A 20,444-nucleotide genomic window follows, 5' to 3' on the forward strand; every position below is an offset into this window, starting at 1 on the left:
CGGCGGACGAGCGCGACCAGCGCTTGGAGCTTCCGTGAGCTCGATGGCCGTGAGCTGCGGCTGCCAACCCCAGTAAGCGAGGCGAAAAAACGAGAAGGGGGTCGAGATGATCACCGATTTCAATCGAGGCTCGTCGGTAGGGGGCAGCACGGCGGTGGATGACTCGTGTGTCGCAAAGGCCGATCTCGTGGATCCTCCTCGATCTGGTCTTTTGCTTTCCGAATCCGAGGGCAAGGGATGGCGCGCGCACGCATCGGAAGGTGACGACGGCACAGCACTCGACCGGAGTTTCGGTGTGGACGGTCGACGGCGTCGGGAGGGACGGCAGCAACGGTGGGGTGTCGAAAGTAGTGGTGATCCGGTGCGGTGACGGCGTCAGGGTGGTTGGGAGCGTTTGGTTTGGCACAGGGATGGCGTCGGGCAGCGTCGACGGCACCTCCTTTCTCCTCGAATCCAACCTTCCCTCCCCCGATTCCTCTCTCGCTCAGCCTCCACTTGCTCGGATCTCTCCCCCTCGAGCTCGCTTGCCGCTGACCTCCCCCGAAGTCTCTCGGAGGGAGGTCGTTCGAGCTTCGCAACCTGATCTCTCGCGTGCTCGCTCGTTGATTCTCCCTGAAGTCCTTGAAGGGAAAATCTCCGAGTTCGTCGTGCTTTGCCATCGTCGGGAGAAGCCTATTTATAGGCGAGGGGGCGGCCGGTCGATTGGAGCTTCGACCGCCAATCTTCGCACGCCGAACCGCCTCTGCCGGCCGAACCGACGTCCCATCCGAGCTCCTCCACAAGGCGTGCTCGGCATTGAAGGAAGTCCATGATGGCGCCCGAGATCTGTCTCTTCTGGCCGACGTCGGTCTACCCTCCTCGGCCGTAGGTTGTCTTCGAGCGCGTCGTCGTCACTGCGCGTGAACTACAGAGGCGGAGAAGGAAGGAGCGAGGAAGAAGAAGAAGGAAGAAGAAGGAGAAAAAGGAGGGGGGCAAGTCGTGCGAGCCCACGTGAAGAAAAGGGGGCTGTTGCTTTTGTTTTTTCTTTGTTTTTATTTATTTTTTTTGTTTTTGTTATTTGTTTTGTTTATTATTCGAAAAAAAAGGGAAACATACATAAATAAAGAAACTAAGGCCAAATTAATAACCTAATTAAAATTTAGGCGTCAGCATATATATATAACGCAATTTATAGTGCAATATGATAGACCTTAAGACATTTTTTCAAATAGCCAAATGCCCAATTAACATAATTATCCTTTTCCCTGGTGGTTTGCATCTTAAGTGCCCCCTCTTGTTTCGTTCCTCCATTTTATTTTCTCACACTCCAGTCGTCCTTCTCTTTCTCAGAATTAGTGGGCCCAGTAGAACTCTTCACTTTCAAATCAGCATCTGCTTTTTCTCTACCTCCTCCAATCAATGGTTTTTGCATTATCACCCCATCATTCCTACCACTATGATTCTCTCCGCTTTGATGATTCTCTCCGCTTTGAATCTTGCTTTCCAAAGAGTGAAACGAAGAAGATTTGTATAAAGGGAGAAAAGGTAAGATTAAAATTACTCTAGAATATTGATTTAAATTGTTTCATAATGGGTAAAGTTCCATCGTATTTATCGTTTGTTTGACTTTACACATTTATCATTCTATCTTATGAAGGTAACGTAGTGCATGAGCTTTTGTGGAATTTTTCAATGATGTTTCAGATCGGAAGTTGGAGCTGTGAAGGTACTGCGAAAGTGTTAGTCCAGAACATATGTCGGTCTCAGCGGAGGAGGCCACTTGTATAACTATTTGAAAATGCACAACAAATGGGCACAACTGGACATTATAAGTTATAACCTTTTTTTTTTTTCTCAAGATTTGAACTTTTTCCTTTTAGTAAAGTTGTTTATAAGATAGAAAAGATTTTAAATCGAAGACACGAATCATAATATAGAATTAGTAATCTAGGCATTCCCTGAAAGAATATTTATGAAATATCTAATGAAAAAGTTTTAGGGAAGAAAGAAGTATTATGATCAAATAGGACCTCCTTAATTTGTAATATAGATGAAGTTATCAGTTTCATTTTGACACTTCCAATAATGTTTCGTTTACAATTCTAAGTTGATTCAAAAGGAAAGGGTGTGCTACTTTTTCTTTAGCTCTTTCTGTCTAAACAGTCAGAAACTCACACGAGCCCGTTTATTTTGGTTAACATTGAAAACAAATCAAGTATCCAATCACATAACTTAAGGTGATTCTTTGTTGCAAAGAGAAACCTGCTCTTTTCACTGTCTCTAGCTCTTGTACTTTTTTGGCCGAGTCACAATGAAAAACATAAATTGGTCAGAAGAAAAAGAAAACAAACCATTTACATTTACTTATAGGTTAGAAAAAAAGGCTTGCACTTCCATATTCGAGACAAATTTAGCAAATGTTCCTCTAAATATGGAATATTCTGTTAAATTTCTCTTGAAGTTTAAATTTTTCCCTTTTTTCTTTTTTAATTGTTTGTGGGAATTTTCCTTTGTTAATCCTCAACTACCTTTTGTTTGATTATATTAGTGTTGAACCACATGCGTGGCACATAATCTAGGGGCGTGCATCAGTCCCGATCTAACTTGAGGATTAAATCGGATTGGCTGGTTCTTAATAGTTCCCAAAGAAATCAATTCGATTTCTAGTTCCAAAATTTTGAAACCAAGAATAACTAGTCTGGTTCTCAAAGGGAGGAATTGTATGGAGCGGATTGGACTAGATTGAACAAATGGAACCAACCCAAAGTATTTTTTTAAATTTTTTTTATTGCATAAACCTTGAAAATAATAAAAGAAAATAACACTGTCAGCCCTCGGGACAACTCGAGAATTGGACCAAGATTAGCTAGTTCAATCCAGTCCAATTCTAGGGTAGACATGGTTGGTTCCTAATTCCATGGGATGGGAACTAACCCTATTATGTCCCATTCCTTGTTATAGAGTGGGAACTAACCCACCCTAAACTGATTAAACCTAACATGATCTGGTCATAGTGGGCTTTAATTACAAATCAAGAAAGTATTATTCTTAATAGACAACCCTTATGAAAATAAGGAAGAAAAGCATTTATTTAGAAAGTTTTTGTATAAAGTAGCAATAAAGAAAATAGTCTTGGCGTATGACTAGAAATATTTGTTGGCATAAAGAAAGAAGCAATAATCTTGCTAAAAGCCTCTATGAGTTTACTTTTACTTTGTACTTATATGGTTTTACTTAATGGAAGAACTAGGCTACATTAATTTTGTCATTGTAGTACAATTTGATCAAATATATCTTGCAGATATTAGCAAATTTGTTTATTGCAAGGCCTAAACTTACCAAGAAATACATGCTAAACTAATGTGCAACAGAAGCCAAATGCGAAAATTACCCAAAAAAGAAAAAGTTATAAACCTATTGTATTGTATGGATACCAATTTAATCATAAACTTTTCAATTTGGTCGATTTAATCATAATTTTTTTTTATAATTAGCCAATTTAGTCATATCAGTTAATTTTGGTAGGAAATCACTAACATAGACATCAAATTGGCCATGTAGATGACTGGTGCTGACGTAAACAATTTTTATAATGATTAAAGATATGGGATTCATCTTATTCGATTGGAAAATTTAAAGGATTCGAAAGAAAACTAGGTTGTACTCCTCATCAGCAATGACAAAGTTGGGTGATGCTATTGGACAGCTGAACATGCAGCGTCTATGGGCCTGGCTAAGAGCCCTTATTTAAATACTAATCATAGCTAATTTCATCGTGTAATAAAAAAAATAAAATTATGAAGGCTCATCTTGACGTTTGTTTTTCAAACCCCGGATCCACACTAGTCAAAATTCTTTCGTGCTGGTTGAGACCCCCTTTACCTTTACTTTGCGAAAGGAAAAGGCAAGTTCAACTTTCGGCGCTGGGAGGAGGACAGAGAAGCATAAAAACAAATGGGAATGAAACCAAAGCAGGTTAGGCACAGCTGTAGCTCTTGTAATTCTTTTTTGACCAAGCCACCGTGAAAAGCATGAATAGGTCGGAAGAAGAAAAAACTGAACCTTTCACTATGTACTTACGGGAAGAAAAAATACGTACTTTTAAATTCGAGACAAATCTGGCCAATGTCCCTCTAACCCCGTTAAAAAAAGGCAATATTCTGTTAAATCTCTCTCGAAATTTCAATTTTGCCTCTTCCCGTTTTCTTTTTTATCGGTTGTGGAATTTTCCTTTTTATTCTTCAACTATCTGCTGTTTAATTCTATCAATGGTGGACCACGTGCGTCGCGCATGACCTGGGGAGTTTGGGCTATAATTCTTCCCCACAGGAGGACTTTTGCCCTTGCCCTGCATTGTTGACTCCTCTCTGTTTCTGTCCGCCTCCTCGTCTTCACCTCGAGAGGTTGTAGTCGATCTTCCTTCACTGAACCATCCCAATTAGCTCTTTTCACAGAAGCGCGGTTCTCCTGTGGGCGAACACAGCTGAGAGGATCGGCCCACAGATGGACTTCAACGGAAGTCTGGCTCTAAACATCATCTTTGCTTTGACCGTAGGACTGTAAGTGCCTTAATTCGACTTCTGTTCGAGCTCTTGTTGACAGATAACGCCCATAAAAAATAAAAAATAAAAAATAAAATAAAATAAAGAGGGAAGCTTGCTGCTTTACATGCTTGATGCAGTTCAGCCTGCTTGTTCGATTTACATTCCTATTTTTCAGTCTTGATTAGGTCAAAAGTCTATTACTTTTGGCAGGGTTTTGAGACAACTCACGAAACGGAGGGACTCGGAATCAACCTCGAGAACGGATGATGCGTCTGCAGAAGAGAATGAGGCGTCAAGGAGGGACTCGGAGCCAACCTCGAGAACGGATGATGCGGCTGCAGAAGAGAATGAGGCGTTAAGGAGGGACTCGGAGTCAACCTCAAGAACGGACCATGAGTCTGGAGAAGAGAATGAGGGGTTCGATTCACTGGGAATAGAGTCTGCTTGTTCGATTTACATTCCTATTTTTCAGTCTTGATTAGGTCAAAAGTCTATTACTTTTGGCAGGGTTTTGAGACAACTCACGAAACGGAGGAACTCGGAATCAACCTCGAGAACGGATGATGCGTCTGCAGAAGAGAATGAGGCGTCGAGGAGGGACTCGAGCCAACCTCGAGAACGGATGATGCGTCTGCAGAAGAGAATGAGGCGTTAAGGAGCGACTCGGAGTCAACCTCAAGAACGGACCATGACTCTGGAGAAGAGGATGAGGGGTTCGATTCACTGGGAATAGAGCACAAGGTAAGGTTTACCATCCCTTTGATTTCTGGTAGCGTGCTTTTTGACCAATGGCACCACACATATCCGGTAACCATGTGAGACGATTGTAGTTACCATCCTCACTTTGAAATTAGTGTTTTCTTTCTTAGGTCCATGACAACATTAGAGATAATAGGTTTTGAAATGCACGACCAAGTTTGAGATTTTACAAGATACATTATTCTGGAAGAATATCCTCCCAAGCTTAGTAGTGTGGATTCTTGAGAAAGCCCGGAAACTACTGGAGAGAAAAGACATAAAAAAGGAATTAAAGAGAGAGCCAAAAGAAAGAGATTGCCTCGTAGTTGGCTTTATTTTGTAGATTCTAGTGTAAAGAGAGTAGTTTTTTTCTTCTAACTTTTGAAAAAGAAGAAGAAAAAGAGCAGTTTAGGCGTTATCTAGGTAAAATGAAGGGAAACCTTATGAAGAATTTTAACATACTTCTCAATTGAGAATGAAGTACGAATGTTTTTGAATTAATAAACAAGTTATATTTCCTGAAAAGTAGAAATCGAAAATGGACAATAATTTCTGAGATATCTTCAACAAGAAATGGAAACTCGAAAATTAGTTTATGCAGAAGACTTTAACATCAGTATACAAGTGACAGAGGTCGACATACATAACTACTAGGTAATTCAATTAAAATGTCTCATACATTGAACGTTTAATATAATAACAATCATTCTGCATTTTTCTAAATCCATTTTCTACGTTGTTAGGTTCTTTTTCATGTTTTGCACCCACTCACTCCGTGGGTGCTTTCTTTTGCTAGTGACGACGAAACCCCTATAATAAAGGAATGGTCATTATTGACGCTCCTTGGACATCGGCTTGTTTTCAGAATAGAAGCCCACGTAACTACGATTCAACCATGAACATTTCGATAATTACAAAATGATAAATCAATATTTCTGATCATACTCTTACTCTCTTATTAATCTCGCCACTTGCCTAACGTATAACATAAAAAGTAACTCGTCTTAAATTTCGAAAGATATGAAATAATTTGCTGCCCCTCCGACGCCATCAAAATTCAATCGCATTAGGTAGCTTTTTTCTTTCCCTGTGAACTGTTAAAATTAAAATCACCAGTATTACCTTGAATTACGGGCTAAATTAGCTGTCATCTTTGTTCTTTCAACTCTTTGTTCTATGGTCAGATAGAAATGGGAACTTCAACTCATTGATAAGCTCCAAAATGTTTTTTGATAAATTATTGAAATAGTTGGTATTTTGAAATAAGCTAACAAACTTTGGTAAGTGGACTCAAGTAAGTCGCTAATTCTTTTTATAAGAGCCAGTAACTTTTATATGCATATAACATCAGCTAATAAATCTCGGTAAATTATCAAAGCAAGAGGTGATTTCGAAACAAGGGAAGAAACGTTGATAATTCCATCAAATAAGAGCTAGTAAAGCTAAAAGTAGATGATAGCTTTATCAGTGAATATTTGGTAAATCGCTTAAATTAATATTAGCAAATTGCTATTAGACTTGGTTGCTTCAATGCTATCGTCGCTGTAGCATATAAATTGTTGATTTCAAAACAATCAAATAAAACTGGGTGAATGGACTTAAATCAGAGTTGGTAACGTTCTACAAAAGTTGGTAACCTTAATATGTGGATAAGTTACATAAGTAAATATTGATAATTCATAATAATTTGAAACAGTCAAATAACTGATGACGCTTCTACAAAAATGTTGGTAATTTACCAGCACGTTCAGCCTGCATCACCGTTGGTACTATTATAGAACTGTTGGTAACATGTTATAGACTAAATAAGAGGTCGGTCAAAATTTTAATTACTGATGGGTATTGAAATATACCAACAAATCTAAGGAATCACTAGCAAGGAGCAATGTTCAATATTTTTCCAAGCACCGAGACCTAGAAATCTAATCATATCGACTGAACTGGGTGATCACCTATCATTAACTTAACTAGCTTGTTATAGTTTCTCTTGGTACAAGTGGCAGAAGGTGGTTTCTTGGAAGTAATCACTTGGATTTTTGATTTTTTGAAGCCCCCCGAGTGACTATTAGCATGTGCCTCTCCAAAGGACCGCGTTCAGTTCTCACATTTGATGCTTTTTTCATCCCATTGAAATACAAAATCATATCATCACAGCCTACAGCAAGATCCCAGAATTTCTATGAATTTATTAATGGCCTTCCAAAAAGATACGTGTCTGTAAAATAACAATCCTGATTTAAGATCTGAGGTTGTCAAGATATGTGTTAGCAAGAACACTAACTAATGTGGAATCGTGGATCCAACGGTCAAAACAAACTTAAGGAAATGCTAACAATTCATTTATATAATTAGTTAATACCACTAACAACACTAAATTGATACACATGGGATAAATTTACCAAAAACTAGTTTGTTGACTACAAAAAATCCAAAACCGATATACCTACAATAAATTTACTCCAAATTAATTTTTTTAGCACAAAAAACCCAAACTAGTACTTTTTTTTTTATAAATTTATCCTCTATTAGTTTTTGTTAAATTGAATTATTAACACAAAAAATAATAAATTGACATATGAGTGATAAATGGACAGTAAAAAATTAAATTCGTACACCAATTAATTGCCACAATGTCATTCAACTTAATAATTTGATGGTAAAATTTAACGAAAACTAACAAAAGATAAATTTGTCATGTGTACTTGTTTGGGGTCTTTGATAGATAGTCAAAAAATTAATTTGAAGTAAATTTATTATAAGTATACTAATTTAAAGTTTTTCGTGATATTAATCCTAAAAGTTAGTAGTATAATCCGACAAATTTCTTAACCTTTAAATACCAAACTATACAGATTAATTTTAGTCATTCTTTCAAACCCCAATGCTCTAGCCACCGGCAGGGTGTTCGGTGGAGCTTTCACTTCTTTCCACTGTTTCATCTTTTCCCGCGGCTCCTCTCTCTCTCTCTCTCTCTCACGGGAATTCGGGAATTCACCTTTACTTTCCCCGTGTTCTTGATGTTTTCTTTCTATTGAGCGCAATCGCATATCCAAAAATACCTCTCCTTGATAAGCGATAGTTGATCATCTTTCATCAAATCTTGTCAAAATTAGCTGTTGAACTACATCGAGTCATCACTTTAATGCAGACTGTAAGTACGTAATCTACTTGCCGAGTATATTTGCATATCTTGACAGACATCAAGGCAGAAGAAAGAAACTTGCACAAATAAATGATTGATTCGATTGTTCTTATTTCCAAGTCTCATTGAATTGAAGTCCATAATAACTGGCAGGATTCTGACACGATTGATCAAATGAAGAGGAAGAGGAGCACGGAGGCAATCTTGAGCATGGGAACCGAGCCAGCATACCAATACGACGTGTTTTTGAGTTTCTGTGGAGGCGACACTCGCTTAACCTTTACTGATACTCTTTACCACAGGATGAGAGATGTTGGAATATGTGTTTTCCTTGATAGTGAAGAACTCAAAAAGGGTAAAAAAATCAGTGAAGTTTTGAAGGCCGTTGATGAGTCTCAGATCTACATTCCCATCTTTTCTAAAAAATTCGCCTCCCGTTCATGGTGCCTCTGCGAAGTTGCCCGCATGGTGGAGTGTCATTCAAAATCAGATGGGAAGAGAGAGATAATCCCCATTTTCTATGATGTGGAGCCTAATGATGTGAAGCTCATATCCGATGTGTACAAGAACGACATACTCAAGCACAAGCAGAAAGAGCACCGTAAGCCCGAAGAATTGGAGCAGTGGACAAGAGCCCTTAAAGCGGTTGGAAGTATAATGGGACTGGAACTTAAAGGAAAACGGTAAATTTCCTTGACTTCTTAAGGTTGGTAGGCACAATATTACATTTCATTGGATGAATTGGGGCATTTATTTAAGATTTGCAGTGCATGTTAATAAAAGCTAGATTCAACACCCAAAACCCACAGCAAAAAACAGAATATCGCTGATTTTTTTTTTTTAAATCACAACAAATAACCGAACAAGGCAATATTCAATTCATGTCCCGTTATCCCAATATGACCTCAAAGGTAGACCGACTTTTTTCTTGATCATAATTTTTACTTAATCATATTTTCACAATAAGTACAGTAGAAATCATGCAATTTTATGTATTTGACCCCTCCCACAGTAATCACAAACTTTTGTACAAGTACAAACTCGTGTTAAATTGTTGAATAATTAGGAAGAAAGCAATATTAAGAATTATACCGAGATATGACTTTGTCTAGAAAGAGTGCGTGTGGACATGCAGTGAATTATGCAAAAAATGAAGTAGTAGAATTATCAGTTTATTGACATGATATGAAGAACTTGAACACCTATATATGGAAAGAGAAAATTATTTCTTAATTTGAACAATTTTTAGTAAATTTTTTTTGTCAGAATAGGAAATATTCAAACTTTAAAATTGAAATACGTGACAGATAAAATAGAATAATTTATTAAGGCATTTATCGGTTGATAGAATACTTATGAAATAACTAATTGAGGATATTATAGGCCAGAAAAAAAGTACTTAACATCAAGGAGGAGCTCTTTGATTTATATAATAGTATTGATGAAGTTATCGATTTCTTCCGACGCTTCCAATAATATCATGATAATTAATGTTTCATTCACATTTATGAATAGATTAAAAAGGAAAGGGTGTGGCTAATATTTTAACTTTTTCTGCCTGAAATTTAAAGAACTCACTTGATAAAAAGGAAAAATCAATATTTCACTCATATAATTTTTCCTTAATGGAAGAACCCAATTGGATTTAATTTGAGAAATAATTGGATAATGGTCTTTAATCTATTATGAGAATAACAATATGTTCTGGACTACAAAAAAATAAATAACAAATAATTATAAATTATTATGGGGTATATTTTTTCAAAATTTGTAGTTCAAAACAAATTGTTATACTAGTAAAACTGATTTAATTTTGTCCTTGCAGTGCCCTTTGATTGCATGTAATTTGTAGATATAGTGTGTTTGTTTGAGTGGAAGTATTTTTCAGAAATTAGTTTTCCTAATTTTCATTCATTGAGTTTGTCAAAAATGACTCTAATCAACCGGAAACACTTTATCATTCTATTAACAAAAATATCCATGCATAAAATAAGAAAAATGAATTCCTAAATCTAAAAAGCGAAAACACTTTCCAGAATCACTGTTCTTTCACTTTTCGCTTTTCTGAAAAGCTTATCAGTTTCTCCCTCCCATTCACAGCACAGACAACACAACTCAAAAGAAGCAGCTCGCACTTCAATGGCCGCCGTCGCCGTTGACGAACATCAACATAATCCGCATCGTGCAAAACCTCCATCGCCTCCAGCAAACATCCTCCTCCTCCTCTTCCTCCTCTCTTCTCCCTCCACAAGTCACTTCTCCGCACTTCCACTCGACTCTCGTTTCTCACCTCACATCACACGCCACTAACTCTCCAAACTCCTCACTCGCCATCTCCGATACATGCTCTCTCTTCTCTCCCTCATTTCCCTCTCCCTGCAAAGCCCTAGTCTCTCTCCACTCTCCTACATCGACTTGCTTGTTTCTTGCCGATTCCCGCTTGACGTGAATTCACTCAAGAATATCCAGTTCTTCGATACTTTTTCTAAAGTCTTAGACATCAAGGACGTTCAATCCATGGTGGAATCGATCCTCTCCAGCTTTCCCAACTTGGTCATGTTAGACGATGCACAGCTACTTGATCTTTTACAATTTCTTTTGAAACGAGATTTAACTACCAGAAAACGTTTTCGATCACATATTACCAAATAAATGAAAATTAACCATTTTTTCTGGAAAATGATTTCTAGAAAGTATTTTCCTTTCATTATGGGTTTTTTTTACGAAACAAACGAAACCTTAGTGTATTTTTTACTGTAAAGGCCTAAAAATACTAAGACATACACGCTAGACTAATGTGCAATGAAAGTAAGACATGACTCAGGGTAAATGTTGTGTACGAGCATTTGTTTAAATAAAAATACCATATATGAATTATTTATATGATTTTTTTTTTTTTTAGCTGTATATTTGTACTCGAAAAAAGACATTTTAGCCATCTAGTATAATATCGCTAAACAACATTTCTAAGAACAAGAAAGTTACATTTCAAAATCAGCGGTCTAGTCATCTATCTTCTGCCAATATCTTTGTTAACAATAAGGACCGAGAGCCCAAAATTGAAATTACATGTGAACTCGCCTTGGCAAAGACATGCCAACTTTAACTTAAATTACCTTTTAGTGGTTTATTATTGTTTCTATCACTACTTTAAAAGTTGTCATAAAAAGGTTTTGACGACTGCATTTTTAAGTTTCAAGTTTTACATAATTTTATATCAATTTAGTATATTTATTCTTAGTAAAATAGATATATTTGTTTGTAATAACCTCATACTAAAATTAACTGAAATTATAATACATAAAGTTAAGTACGGATCTAAAGATTTAAAATGTGAATTAATGTTAAAGTAAGACCATAGGTTGATATTTAATCTTCCTGTGTACTTACATTAGCACACTAACAAAAGGTTGTAAAACTGAATTACTATAAGCAATTCTATCTAAAATCAACAATATCACTCTAATTTATTGATTTTTATTATCGAAATTAAATGAGGTTGAATAACTAGAAATTATTTAGTTGAAAATTTGGTATATATAAAGTATACATTAAGTTGCTTGAGTTTAGTATGATGTATTATAAATAAACATTAATTATATACATCAATATTTTGTATATTTACCCAAATTTTTATTTGTGCAATGATACATTATATTATTTTCTAGTTAAATATGTCTATGTGGATAAAATAAGTTTATGATTAAAGTAAGTTTATGATTAAGTGTAGTTAAAACATTTATAATCTAATGTATATTAAAACATATCAATTTTTTTTTAATAGGTTAGATTCTTATTCAAATGTTTTCAATTTTCATGTATCTTTATATTAAGTAATAAATAGACAAACAAGAAATAAGATAGCTTAGATAAATGGTTATAATCTTGTTGCTGTTAATTTTGTTTCTAATCGTGTTGGACTTGTATATTGATTTATTTTATTTGTGTTAAATAGAAATACTTGGGATTTCACCATTTTAAAGCTGATGCTCGAGAGCATATCAACCACTCATTGCTCATTAATCTACGCACCATGTCCCGCCATGTAAAAAGAACCCGACAATGCTTGAGAGCAAATTAATTATTAAATAAGATTTCTTACGAGTTCTACAAGATTTAATAGAATGCGCACGCGTATTGTTGGTCCATGCAAAATTTTTATTATTCTGGGAGAATTTATTTGTTTGGAAAAAGGAGAGCGCTCTAACCCGTAGTGCTAGAGAGGTTAGACTTTTATCTAGTTTTTTAATTTTTAAACGGATTGAGAAACAAGAAGTATTTACTCCAACATAAAAATAATCGAGGTATATTAAAATATGTATATCATTTTAATCATTCTATATTTATTTTATTTTACTATATAGATACAGTGAATGTAATTTTAATCGCATTAAATATATATGTTTGTTAGTTTTTAATATTTAAGTGCTTTACAATGTTTACATGGAAAATTCACCGTTTCAGCCGTCTGAAAGCAACAGAGATGATGCTTGAATGCAAATAATTATTAAGTTAGTTTTTTAATAGTTTCGATTTGTATGTAATTATTCCAATTTTCTGTGCATTAGTAGGTTATGCAGTTGAGCAAAAAATGGGTGGAGAGGGGACAGAGTGTCAAGTGAAAAATGTTCATGGGGAGAGATGGTTATTAGAGGGATATCTTTATCAATTAAAGTAGTGGTATATTTACGAAGAGGGATATTTTTAGAGAGATGGAACGTCATGAGTCTACTTGCAAGCCATCACCTTTACTATTTGGACTAGATAAAAAAATAAAGTTTCTCCTCTACAATTATATATGCAAAACTGTGGTTACTCTGTTTTTGTTTTCCCACAGCATAGCAAAGGTATATTTTGAGTGCATTATCTAAGGGTACCGAATTCTTCAAGTTGAGTAATATTACATGAGATTTAAATTTCAACATACATATCAACTAATTATAACGCTTAATATTCACACGTGGTAATTGGAATAGTCAACTCATTCAACCATATATCCATAGAGAGCCAGACCCTATCATGTCCGAAAGAAACTTATATCCTCTTCTTAAATGTCTTTTGACTGAAACACCATCTTCCCTGCTTTGTTGGAGCCACTGATATAAGGATAATTGTTTAAAAAGTCATAAACCTATTGTACGGTGATCAATTTAATCTTAAAATTTTCAACTATGTCAATTTAGTCCTAAAACTTTTGACGATATGCTAACCTTTCACCAAATTTGGTAGGAAATCACTGACGAAGATGTTCGCTGGTTGTCAACCATCTTATGCGGCATCCCCACGCTAATGTGGATCATTTTTGCATTTTTTTTTTAAATTCTGAATTTTTCCTTCTTTTTTTTTTTCCCCTTTTTGCTTGTGGCCAGTTGTTACCCTTGCCTATGGTCAATCGCTAGCCATGGCCGAGTACCGGCCACAGGTGAAAGAAAAAAAAAGGAAAAAATAGTAAAGGAAAATTTTAGAAAAATCTTTAAATAAATGCAAAAATTATCCATGTCAATGTCAACCACACCAGGTAGAACGGCTAATGTCCACATCAGCGATTTCCAGCAAAAATTGGCCCGAAAAACTATATTAGCCAATCGTCAAAATGTTTAGGATTAAATTGGTAAATCATCAAAAATTTTAAGACTAAATTGTCACAATTGAAAAATTTGGAATTGAATTGGGCATTATACAATAGGATTATGAACTTTGGACAATATTTCCCTTGATATTTGTCTACAAACATGTAAATATAGCTCGATCCTTTTTGGATTTTATCACTGCATTATTTTAGTTAGTCGATCTAAGCATTAGAAAAACAAAATTACCTTGTCCAGTTTTATAAATCTTATTCATTTCATCCCATAAAGACTTTTTCCTTCATATCAGCTCTTGCATTGTTAAAACGGCTCATGTTCGTCAAACTGATGCGTGACATAATTCCATCAAATTTATACGTACGTATCAACTGATTATAACACTTCATTTAATTTATTTAACCCCATAGTGCCAAGCCGTAAGACATTATCTATATCCTTTTCTTTCTTGCCTTTGACTAAATCAATTCCTTCCTGCTCTGCTGCAGCCATGGGAAAGAAATTGAATCGATTCTTAAACAGGTTTTGTGTAAGCTCAATGGCCAACATGTGGATTTGCCTGGAAATTTGGTTGAAGATCATCGTCAGATACAAGCCATAATAGAAAAGTTGGATCTTAATTCTGGTGGTGTACGTTTCGTTAGAATACGTGGACTAGGTGGTATTGGTAAAACAACACTTGCGAAGATTGTGTTCAAGAGACTGTCTTCTCTTTTGACTGTGCTAGTTTCCTCAATGATGTTCGAGAAAATCGAAAGATGGTCTTGTAACCTTACAGAAACAGTTATTAACAGATGTTAGTACTATGCTGGCTGACCAAATTAAAGACGTTGGAGAAGGGAAGCATCGGATCAAGGCAGTATGTAAAACTAAAAGAGTCCTCCTTGTTCTTGATGATCTAGACAAGGAAGAGCAACTCGACAAGCTAGCTGGAAAATCTGATTGGTTTGGTTCTGGTAGCAGGATCATTATCACAAGCAGGAACAAAATTATCGCAGAGACTCAAGGTGAATCATCCAATAAAGAGGTTCCAAATCAAACCGAAAAAATTGTGGATTATGAAGTTCATGATATGGAATTCGATCAAGCACTTCGGTTGTTTTGTAAGCACGCTTTTAGAAATAACTCTCCTACAAAAGATTACGAAGCCCTCTCACAAGATATTGTTCATAAAGTGGCCAAGCTTCCTTTGGCTATCCAGGTAGTAGGTTCTTATCTTTATGAGCTAGGCTTAGCACCGGAGCCACGTGGTGTTACAAAAAAGCTATTGGAAGAGACGTTGCAGAAGTTAGATGAAGGTCCTTTTAAGGACGTCCAAAAAGTATTAATGATCAGTTACGAAGGACTGGAAAAAAAGCCGAAAGAAGTATTTTTGGATATTGCTTGCTTCTTTACTAATGAGGACAAAACATATCCAATTATTATGTGGGATGATCTTAAGTACCAACCTGATAGTGCAATTTGTGTTCTTCTCCTACGGTCCTTGATTAAAATTAGAGATAATAAGTTTTGGATGCATGACCAAGTTCGAGATTTGGGAAGGCACATCATCCTTGAAGAACATACTCCCAAATTTAGCAGGGTGTGGAAATATGAGGATGCTGTAGAACTATTGAAGAGAAAAGAGGTAAAATGGAAGATAATGTCACATAATTCTTATTTGGAAGGAGACACTTGTTGAATTTTTTCTTTTATTTCATAAATGGCTTTGTTTAACTTACCGTTTGTCCTGTTAGTTGAGATAGCTCTCTCTCAAACACATGGATCAAAAGGTCTTGTATATTGGTGGAGCGAGACCAAACAGTTTTCTTAATTGTTAGCTTAGTTTTCTAGGTTCTATAGAATGGAAAATAGCTTTATTAAAATTCCGAGACAATAAAGCACACTTTCACGCGCTATCCGGTTAGAATTTTTAAAATTACTTTAAAACACAGTGAAAACAAAAGAAACTATGAAGATTGGATTTGATATGATAATCATATTTCTTGAAAAATAGAAAGCAAGAAATGGAGAAATGATTTATAAGATATCTTCAATTGGAAGCTGAAAAGTTTCGTCAATGTTGTGAACGAAAACATAGAAATCTGGTTGCTGGGAAAAGGAGTGTGCCATGGTAGGTTCCCAGTTGGAGAAATTGCCTACCAGTGCTCATAATACTTCCTTTCTTTATAGCTCCGTAAGAGTGTTACTTGTTGTGTACGCAATTAATCTCGAGTATCTGTTGGCAGGAAAATGGAGATGTAGAAGCACTAAGCCTGACTTCCAATGGCTGCAGCCACAATTTTACACCCGAAAAGCTAGTAGCTTTACCAAGTCTAAGGTTCATTCGGGTGAAAGAGTCTGATTTTTATGGCAACTTTGAGAATCATCCTTCGAAGCTAAGATGGCTTTCTTGGCAAACACAGCAAATGACTTTCCATGTGAATAACTTTCACTTCAGTAATTTGGTCGTGCTTGACCTTTCGGATAGCGATATTGAAGATGGCTGGGGTGGGTGGAACCAAATGAAGGTATGATATGCCTTACTCTATATGCTTCTTTCTAGTCATTACCTCATTCGAGATGATAGAAGCAAAATATATATTTTACTTCTTTGTATCATCACAACATAATGGTTGGATGAACTCCTCATTTCATCTGAGTGTATAATATATTTTGCATAAGTAAATCCTAAATCTTTTTTTTTTAATATCAAAGTAAAACGCAATTATGTCCCATATCAAAAAATGCTTCATGTGGTTAATTCCAACGCAATTGAGTTTGCAATAGGCAACATTTAACTTGAAACCGCGTAATGAGCACAAGTTTATTTGAAATAGCTAAGTTGATTATTTGAATCAAAGTGAGCTTGAGTTTCATAATACTTGATTCAAGCAGCCCACTAGCCTAATTTAATAGCTGATTGTCCATATTATGCATACAATTACGTAAATGAACTATAAATAAATGAAAATACCATTACTTTTACTTTTACTTTTCTATTTTACCTTAGTCAATGAGCGAAGGCTCAAGCTTTACATTGAATCAAATCAGATCTCATAAAAATCTATAGTTCAGTTCGGGGTTGAGAACAAATATGATAGAGCTCCTTGTCCATATCTAACATTTACCTTTAAGTCAGTTTTTGGGCTACAAAAATGGTGTGAAATCAACTTTACTCGATTTGACATTTGAATCCTCTGCCTTTTTTTCCCCTATCAATGGAACCACTACTCGGACCCCTTATTCTCTGTAAAGGAAATGAAGACACTCTCTCCCCCAAACAGATGCCATTAGTCGCCTCTCGCAAACCCTTCTTCATAAAATTTTTAAAATAGAAGTGGATGCTTATATATCAACTTTTTTTTTCTCGTCTTGCTGGTTGTCAGCACTACTTTCTCTTACTTTTTGCCTTCCGTTGGGATCGAACAGGTGCCCCTCACCCACACGCCCCCAACACCACTTAGATCCCTTGTCACCCCGCCGTTTGCCTTGGTGGTCCCATATATCAACTTTACTTCGCATCATTTATGTTTGAAAACGTCACTCAGACATAGAGAGGGAGAGAGAGTTGAGTTGGAGACACAGGGGGGGTTGAATACGGTGGATGTTGAAGATTGTGGTCGGAGGTGGTATGCTGGTGACCAATGCAGAGGGTTATCTGGGAATTAGAGTCTTTTGTGTTTTCATAGCGAGGTTATGTTTTCTTCTCTAAGATGTCAACGGCGGGTTTTGGAAATAAAGGATGTGTAGTGATATAAGAGGTGGGATGGTTCTTAGTATTTTCCCCGTGGCATGAATTTGACTCCTAACCGGGGCCTAACTCCCTTGAAAAGGAAATATGGTTGGAGATTACCTTCAAAACAACTTAAAGTATGAGGGTTATTTGTTACATCCCAAACAAAATTGCAATATAAAAACCACCCCAATTATCCATAATGACTTATGGATACTTAGCTTACTAATCATACTACCATTTATGCTGATGTTTCTCATTAATGTTTTTACTTCCACTTTATTCTGCAGATGAATAAACTGAAGGTTCTAGATTTGACGGGTTGCATGCGGGTAAAAACAACGCCTGAATTCTCTAACTTTACGTCTTTGGAGAAGTTAATTCTTGCTCAATGTGTCAATTTAACCACCATTGACAGCTCCATTGATAAGTTGAAACTCCTAGAAACGATGAATATCATGGGATGCAAGTCTCTTGGGGAGTTGCCTACAGAAGTTGGATCACTACAAGCTTTGACAGAGATTACCATGCCGCGAAATTTTCAACCCTTGAATCTTCCAGAGACATTTGGCAATCTAAAATCATTGTTAAGCTTAGTATTAGATGAGCACCCTGGAATCACCAGGCTTCCAGGCTCTATTGGAGGGTTGGTGAAACTTGAACGCTTATCTTTATGTGGATGTGTGGGGATAAAGGAGCTTCCGCCCTCTGTTGGAGATTTATTGTTGGTCGAGTTGGATATATCAAGATCAGGAATAGTCGAACTACCTGATTCCATTGGAAAGTTAAAGAAACTAAAAGTGATGAAGGTAAGTTATACAAAAGTAAGAAAGTTTCCTCATGCTATAGGAGGGATGGAGAAACTTGAAGAGTTACATGCCAGGAGATGTTCAGATCTGACAGATGAAAACCTGGAAGAAATTAAGAAGCTTTCCCATTTGAGGATATTGGACTTATCATATACTCATGTATCTAGATTCCCTACAGTGCTAGGTTGTCTCTCTCGTCTCCAAACTCTTGAAATGAGTTCAAGTCACCTTCCAGAAGTACCGGATCTTCCCCCAAGTTTGACACACCTCCACATGCAAGCACATCACTTCTCATTTATCCCTGACCTATCAAGCCTCATCAATTTAGATTATCTGGAATTATCTAGATTAACCGTTTCAAAAGTGGAACCTGTCCCAACTTGGAAGAACGAATCGCCAGAAAAGCAATTCATCTTTCCACTTCCATATGGTTTGGTAGTCTTGAAATGCAGGGGCATTAGTCTACTGCCACCTTATTCCAACTTAAAAAATTTGTCAATTCTGGTTGTCATTGGATATCCATTGTCACACTTCTCCATCTCTGAAGACCTAATACATTTGAGGGAATTGAAAGTGAGTAACTGCAAATTGCTCATGGAAATACCCGGTCTATCACACTTGAAGAATCTACAGCGATTGGATTTGAACAGATTGAAAAGTCTGATTGAGATTAATGGTTTGTCGGATCTCGAATCCTTGATGGACTTCCGTATTTCCCATTGTGATCGGATAGCAAGTTTACCCAACTTATCTAAGTTAGATAAGCTACAACACATTGAGCTAGAAGCTTGTCCAAAAATAAGGGCGATCAAGGGCATTGAGGGCTTAGAAAGCTTGAAGTTGGACAATCATCGGTGCATTGTGCTGGAGAGATTGTTGGACAACTCGAGATCGAGCTGGCTTTCCCGCATTGTACCTAAGTGCCAGGTATTCCTGGGTTTAAGTGGACCGGACACTCCTTATGGCATTGTCGATATCCTTTATAAGAACTTGGTTCATAAGCAAATTCCCGTTTTTAGGGACGATGACAATTTGAGCTCTGGTGATGAAATTAACAAAGAGCTTTTGCTAGCACTCAAAGACTCTCGTATCTACATACCCTTCTTATCTAAGAACTATGCTTCTAGTTGGAGGTGTCTCCGTGAACTAGCCCACATGGTAAAATGCGCGACAAACTCATATGTGGAGAAAAGAATCTTGCCCATTTTCCATGATGTGGACATTGATGATGTTCAGCTTAACAGCAATTTGTACAAATGTGCCCTAAATCAGCACAGGAGGGAATTTGGCAACGAAGTGGAGGAATGGGAAACGGCTCTAAGAAAAGTCGCGGGTATGCACGACTCTGACCTGAAAACGAAGAGGTAATACTTCGATTTTGACTAATTGCAGTTTACCTTCTAAATTATGAGGCAATAAGTCAATCAACTGAACTTTACCACAATCGAATTTCAAAATCACTGCAATGCCAACATTTGCACAAAAATTCTCAAGTACACTCAAGTACATTCTTGCACCATGTTTGGTAGAGTTTTTAGGCGTGTGAAGAAAGTTAAGGTGAAGAAAATATACTTTTATATTGTAAATGTATTTTATTTCATTGGTTAATTACTATATTATCATTCACAAATTTTTCATTTTATAATACTTTTGAGGGTATACTTGGAAATAAGAGAAAATGTGACTCTCTCCTGCTTTCCTAACACCTCCGCAAGGAACAAAATCAGTGGGCCCGGCAGAATTCATTTCACTTCCAAATCAGCATCTTTATTTTCTCTGCCTCTTCCGAACGATGGCGTCGCTTTCACCACCCCATCGTTCCTCCACTATAATTCTTTCCACTCCGAATCTTGCATCATTGTTTAGGATACTACAAAAGAACAGAAAAAAAAAAAAATGGCACGCGAAAGGAACGAAGAACCTTTCGATAAC

At 36.5% G+C, this 20,444-nt stretch overlaps 2 protein-coding genes across 2 annotated transcripts; both read left to right on the forward strand.

Annotated features, from left to right (window-relative positions):
* The first annotated feature begins 4,482 nt into the window (after window positions 1-4,482).
* On the forward strand, window positions 4,483-5,178 carry LOC120291908. Its single transcript, XM_039309712.1, has 3 exons — window positions 4,483-4,538; window positions 4,734-4,940; window positions 5,031-5,178. The coding sequence occupies exons 1-3, from the start codon at window positions 4,483-4,485 to the stop codon at window positions 5,176-5,178; spliced, it is 411 nt and encodes a 136-aa protein (XP_039165646.1).
* Window positions 5,179-8,577: 3,399 nt separating this feature from the next.
* LOC104434181 (disease resistance protein RPV1) lies at window positions 8,578-19,779 on the forward strand. The gene is made up of 6 exons (XM_039309713.1): window positions 8,578-9,086; window positions 14,477-14,618; window positions 14,767-15,615; window positions 16,217-16,498; window positions 17,994-19,645; window positions 19,749-19,779. The coding sequence occupies exons 1-6, from the start codon at window positions 8,578-8,580 to the stop codon at window positions 19,777-19,779; spliced, it is 3,465 nt and encodes a 1,154-aa protein (XP_039165647.1).
* Window positions 19,780-20,444: the final 665 nt, after the last annotated feature.

Source organism: Eucalyptus grandis, chromosome 3 (genome assembly GCF_016545825.1).
Source record: "Eucalyptus grandis isolate ANBG69807.140 chromosome 3, ASM1654582v1, whole genome shotgun sequence".
NCBI classification, from domain to species: domain Eukaryota; kingdom Viridiplantae; phylum Streptophyta; class Magnoliopsida; order Myrtales; family Myrtaceae; genus Eucalyptus; species Eucalyptus grandis.